Here is a 6,235-nt window from a genome sequence, read left to right on the forward strand (position 1 = left end):
TCTGTGTGTGCCAGTTCTGATTCCTTGCCCTTCTCTTCCTGTCCCAGCATTGACCACATGACGTTACTAGAGGGCGTGATTGTGCTGGAAGAGTTCTGCAAGGAGCTGGCGGCGATCGCCTTTGTCAAGTACCACACCTCGGCCACGCCCTGAGCAGCCCCGCGCCGGGAGCCACCCCGGGGCCGCTGCCAGCACCCAGCGACAGGGTGGTGCCTCCCGGCAAAGGGGCAGGGGATCTTGGGAAGACAAAGTTGCTTTCACCACATGTTGAGATTGCAAATGGACTTGGAATATGAGCAAAGGCATTTGGGGAGAAACCAATACACAGCATTTCTAGACACTGTGTGAAGAGCTGCAAAAGCTGCATGAAGAACCACAGACATCAAACCTTGGTTATTCTGATGATGATGTTTAGAGAGTTTGGGCTCTTGTATGTCCTGGGGCTCACATGCACCAATTTGCTCTTTGTGACCATATTACTTTTAAAAAAGCAAATTAATTTTATAACATTTTTGTCTTAATTGTTTTTCTTTTCAGTTGGGTATATGAAAGAAAAACACACCTATAGTTGCAATGTATGTTATTAAAAATGAAAAAGTTCAAAAAATCCACCAATCCATATACAACAGGATGTGTTCATGAGGGATCATTTTGCTCTTGGTAGATCTTAAGTACAGCTCTGAGCTCGATTCCTCAGTGGTTTACTCCAAGAAATCTATCAGTCTAAAATCAATACTAAAGAAGTTAATCTTGATTCGGCATCACATCCATAAGAAATGTATGTGAAGTGTACATGTTTGTAGCATGTTTGTCTCTGTCATTCCAAGTGATTGATCTCCAGGTCACCCATGTAACTAGATTTGCTTTAGCTTTTTACATGGGAACTATAGTTGCTTGACTCATGTCACCTTTACATTATAGGTTAATGATAGGTCATCAGTAGTTGTTGCTGAAACAGTATTTTTAATTTCTTTTAAATTGGTATTAGTCTGAATTAGTTTAAGAATCTTTTGTGCCTTGAAAATTGGCAGCATAAACATTCTGTTATTTTGAGAGATACTTTTATTGCTTATCTAACCATCACAGTGATGTCAACTCAGTTAAAGCATTGATGACTTACTTAGGACCAAAATTTGCACCTGCTTTTCAGAGTGCTGGGATGCAGAAATGCCTTTCAGTGACTCCCTTTCCCTGTGAATGCCATCAGCCAGGGCAGGCACTGGCATTGCAAGCAGAGGCCACTTCAGGGTGCTTTGCCTCAGTCCTCCAGAGGACTCACTGCCAGCAGCCTGTGCACTGGCAGGTGGCTGTGCTGGACCTTGCAGTCACACCCAGTGACCTGTCCTGCTCCACACACAAGGGTAGGACCCCTTTGCCCTCCTTTGAACAAGGCCAGGTAGAGCTCAGCTCCTTCTGTTTACATTGTCTTTGCTTGTTTGTCTTTCCTGCCCCTCTTTGCACAGCTGATGCTCGTTTCAGATGTCATTGCTCATATATGCAAACATGGACTAATTTATTCACTCACTAGAATTCCTCTGGATTTACATGACTGTACCTAGAATCAGATTCTGCTCTTTTTCCTTGCTTTTGAGGTCTTGTTTTTTAGTATTTATGGAAGCTGGATGTTAAGAGACCTTTTAAGTTAGCAGGTTAATTAGAGCAGTGTCACAGTTAATGGGCTAAATTTATTCTTGTCACCAGTGAAGAGCATCCTGCTGTAAAAGCTTCCAGTACAGGTTCAGCTGGAGAAAGCAGTTCTGGTACTGGGGAAACATTTTGGCAGGTAAAATCTGTATTCAGTGACTCCCTGTACTGGGACACTTTTGCCAAAACTGTTGCATTTCTCTGGCAAACAAAAGCATGTTTTACTTCTTCACCTGTTGGGGTTTTTTTCTGCATTTAGCTCCAAAGTGTTTTCAGGTCCAAGTAGCATAGTAGGACAAAGTTTGAAAAAATTACACTTTATTTTTGTTCTTTAGAAACATACCTAGAATGTAGCAAATAATTTTTAGTGATCTGCATTGCAGACAGTCTGCATTAGGAGCTGACACATAGTTTAGAACATGTTGATGTCTATGCAGAGTGATGTTTAATACATACATTTATTATTTATAAGGTCCCAATTTAGCAAAACATTTAAACATAAGCTTAATTTCAAGTAATTTTTCCTTAAATCACAGTCTTTTACATGAACAAAGGTAAGCTGTTGAGCAGAAATGCTGATGCTTTACTGAATTGGGTCTTTGTTGGTTTTGCTTGAGCTTAATTACTTTTTCCTCAAATCATCTATTTATTTTTTTTAAAGCATATGATCCAGAATACTTCTGATGTCCCAATTTCAGTGAAAACTGGAAGTGATAATACTATTAAAAAGGAAAGTGAGCAAAATGTTAAACAAAACTTGCAAGAGCATTCTAAGTAATATAAGAATTGATAAAGTCATTCAAGAGTTGCTTGATCTCAAATGAAAGCATTATCATCACTTCCTTTGTTTTGCTATTTTCACTGGTAGCTGAACTCATTACACTGAAAGGCTGCAGCCTCTGTGGTGTTCTAATGCAAAACTGCAGAGCTGCAAGCACAAGTTCCTTAAGTTTGTCCATGAGAAAAATAAGTAGAACTATGATCACTCTTAGAATCAGGCTATGATTGTTCAGTCTCCAGTGACATTGGTGATGTTCTCTTGCAAACCAAATGTTACTTAGTTGATAAATTTATAAGACATGGATCCATTCCCACACAAGTGAAGCAATCCTTAAAGTTGCTTTAGCCTAAACTGCTTTTGTGAGTGCTGCTTACAAACCCTTATTACCATACCTGATGACAATGACCTTTATTTTTGTAAAAGTGCTTTAATCTTTCTTAAGAGATGGAACTCATTTAATTATTTTTGTGGTGATATTTTTCATGCACTTTTTTTTTTAATGGTTAGAAGTTAGTTCAGGTCCATGTTTTCACCTTTTTGATCTATGCATGTCATTAAGGAGCCCATTTTGTTTCTATGTGCATGTGTTTGTGTGTGGTTATTTATTACCCAGAGAGGGCCACCAGAGAAAATACTTGGCCCGAAGAGTTCATGGCTTGTGCAGATCCTCCAGATGTCAGTGGGAAAGACACATGCTCATCACCTTAGAGAATGGGGCCACTGGTATTACATTGAAATAGTTGAGATGGGATACTAGAATAATTTTTTATTTCAAAAAGCAGATCCAAACCACATTCTAATCTTGATGCACATGTGTGTAAATAGAAGCATTGTTTTACCTTTTTTTTTTTTTTTTTTTCATTTATAGTATGTATTTGATTTAGACTCTGATTTAGAAAATTTTGTAATAAGCCATGTGCTAGCTCTGGTAGAACAAGTTTGTCCTGAGTTTCTCCTATGACTGTAATATTCCTGGTATTCAGATTCTCTCTGTGTAATGTTCTTACTCTATATTTGTCTGTGCAATATAAAAGCTGTGACTTGATGCACAGCTTGAGTCTGGTTGTACATCACCTATGTATATATATACATATATATATAAAAGGACCAGAATCCCGAGCTTGCTTACACTATGATTAGTGTAAAGATTGCCACACTTCATTTTACAGGGCACAAGTAATCATGGAATGGCTTTGTAAATGCATGGTAATTTCTACCATAATCTGCTGTGCAATCTCACAGGTGACATTTTATTAGTGCTCTTTGTCTTGCTGGAAGAAATACTAACCTGAAGGACTTGGTGACTTAAAAGGTCCTGGAGTAGACCTGGGACTACCTGGAAAATCCATATCTGATATTGCATATCATACAGGGTTTTCAAACCATGTCCTCAGTGCTTTCTGTGCCCTGTAAAATAGTGTAATTATATAAGATATATACTCCTTGTTTTGCCTCCTGCCTTGTTTACATTAAACAGAGGATATTCAGTAAAAATTTTCTATTAAACTTTGTGTAGGTCACTTACTAACAGTGTTGCCAAGGTTTCACAGATGTGGGAATTTCCAATGAGGAATTTTTGAAACAGCCACATTACCAGACATACAATATTAAGTTTTATGAAGGAGGTTATGGTAAAACTCAACTTTTTGTGCTAAAAAATGCATGGAGGATTAAAAGGGATATTCTCAAAATAAATTAATTTCAGTGAAGCGACTGCTTCTATTATTACAGAATCAGTAATAATTTTTGTATGGGTGACCTTGAGACAGAATATGTTTTAATATTTTACATCATGCCTTTGATCCTGAAGTCCTCATTTATTCTCTTACTACAGCATCTTCTGGGATAAACGTGTTTCCTGTACTGTGCTGTGCAGGGCTTGGACTGAATCAGCATCTCTTGGGAAATGGGAGGAAAATGCTCCCAGGAAAATGGGAGACCTAAGGAAATGGGCAGGCTGGAGCCATCCCAGGCACAGATTAACATCAGCTCTTTCCTGGGAGCCCTGATATCCTTCCAGAAAGGCTGCAGCTGGCCAAGGCCTCGGTTTCCTGTTACATTTGAGTGCAGAGTGTGTCAGTCACAACATTGGTGTGTTGGGAGACAAATGTCATGGGGGTGAGCAAGCATCATTTCTTCCTTCAGGGCCTTTGAGGAAGGCTTTTATACACAGGGGTTTATATATGTTTTTGTATATATACTTTAAAACTGTGTGTGTTGTGTGTTTTTTCTACTTTTGATTTCCTTCTAGTTTTCATCAGCTTTTAAAAATCTTGTTGCTCTCTAGGATCCCCTCTGAGGGCTGCACTTGCATGTTAAGTTGTTCCTCCTTGGTATTTAACGTCTGCAAGTGCTCTTACATCTTTAATAAGAACAGTGCTACAGCAAGATGATGCACTTGACAGCTTTCATTATAGCTCTCTGCATCTTTCTCCCATCCTCTTGGTTTCAGAGATTTGAGGAGACTTTGCTTTCTCAAGCAGTGAGGAAGTTGTATCAAAATTGAATGTTTTCCATCTTATATTTTCTCTTACTTTAATATTCTTGAAATGACTGAGTTAGTGAAGCTTGATTATCTTATGGCACTTGCATTCTGATAAAAGATATTGGGGCTCTTGTGTCCTATTGGGGGAAAAAAAAAGAGTGCTATCAGTGTGTGGTCTCTTCTTCATATTCATTAACTCTTTGTACAGATTATCAACCAGAGTTATCAGTGTAGATACAAGTAACACAGGATCTGCTGACTTTGTTAACCTTTAAATATCAGCAGAACTGGTGCTGTCAAAGTCTCAAGGATTTTGCTGGTTTGGTATGTGATCCAGTTGGATTAAAGTGGATTAATGCTCAGTGAAGTGAATCTGTTCCCAGTTGTATGAGCCCTTTCAGCCTAAACTGTGTTCCTGGTGCATCGTTTATCAGCTGAGGCTCCCTTTGAATCCTGAGAGAAAGAACTGAAGAGCAGTTCAGGAATCAAGCATATGGTGGATTAAAATTTTCGGGTGTCATCAGCTTCTTTGAAACGCCAAAAAGAGAGTGTGAAATTTTAAATTTTACATGTTTTGACTGGTTGCCTTTGGAATTAGATGTGTGCCTTTGGAGTCAGGTCTGTGAGGATAAAATCTTGGAACACGGTGTCTCACTGGGCTACTTGATTGCCCTTGCTGGGATGGCACATCCATTCTCAACTATCCTTCATTGAATTCCTGCTGATTATTACAATTAATGCTACTGCTGGTATAAAATCTGCCACAGCAGTGCTGTGGAACTCATCATTTTGCCAGTGTCTTGGAACTTTGACAAAAAAAAGTAGATACATCTTGCTAGCTTTGTCTTTCTGCTCTACAGCATCATAACTCAATAGGGGTTTGTATGGTGTCCCCTTCCTCTGGTGAAACATTTTACAGGCTGAAAAATAAGGAAACACATGAAAGGGAGAAGCCTGTTTCTGTGCTGGGTTGGAGGAACATATTCTCTTAATCACCTGAATTTACAAAAAGTTGAAGCTCATTTTCTAAAGTGAATGGTTCTCTTCCAAAACGAGGGAGGGGCTCCTCCACAGGGAGCCCTAGACAGTGAGCATAAATTTGCTTCAGTAGTTTGCCCTGAGCATGGCAGAAGTGTGGTATTTGTTTTATGTATTTGAAGATGTATAGTATCTGAATTCCAGTTCGGAGAGATGAAGCAGGCTAAATTTTCAGTCTTCATCCTGTGTTATGCATACAGCAAGAGACAGGATACAGGAAGTTCTGCAGAAAATAGCAAAAGATCTTATTTTGGAGAGGAGAGCAACAGTGGTAACTGAGTTTAGCA

The 6,235-nt window shown here is 39.1% G+C and overlaps 1 protein-coding gene across 2 annotated transcripts in view; it reads left to right on the plus strand.

Moving 5' to 3' along the window:
* Positions 1 to 4,134, plus strand: part of FHIP2A (FHF complex subunit HOOK interacting protein 2A) — a 32,939-nt gene extending 28,805 nt beyond the window's left edge. For both annotated transcript variants that reach the window (XM_085582884.1, XM_021525925.4), the window contains one exon: positions 48 to 4,134. In XM_085582884.1, the coding sequence (XP_085439010.1) occupies positions 48 to 153 (106 nt within the window). In that variant the 3' untranslated portion in view covers positions 154 to 4,134. The remainder of the gene's footprint in view (positions 1 to 47) is intronic.
* The last annotated feature ends 2,101 nt before the right edge of the window (positions 4,135 to 6,235 follow it).

Source organism: Lonchura striata, chromosome 6, assembly GCF_050655825.1.
Source record: "Lonchura striata isolate lonStrDom1 chromosome 6, ASM5065582v1, whole genome shotgun sequence".
Classification (NCBI taxonomy): Eukaryota; Metazoa; Chordata; class Aves; order Passeriformes; family Estrildidae; genus Lonchura; species Lonchura striata.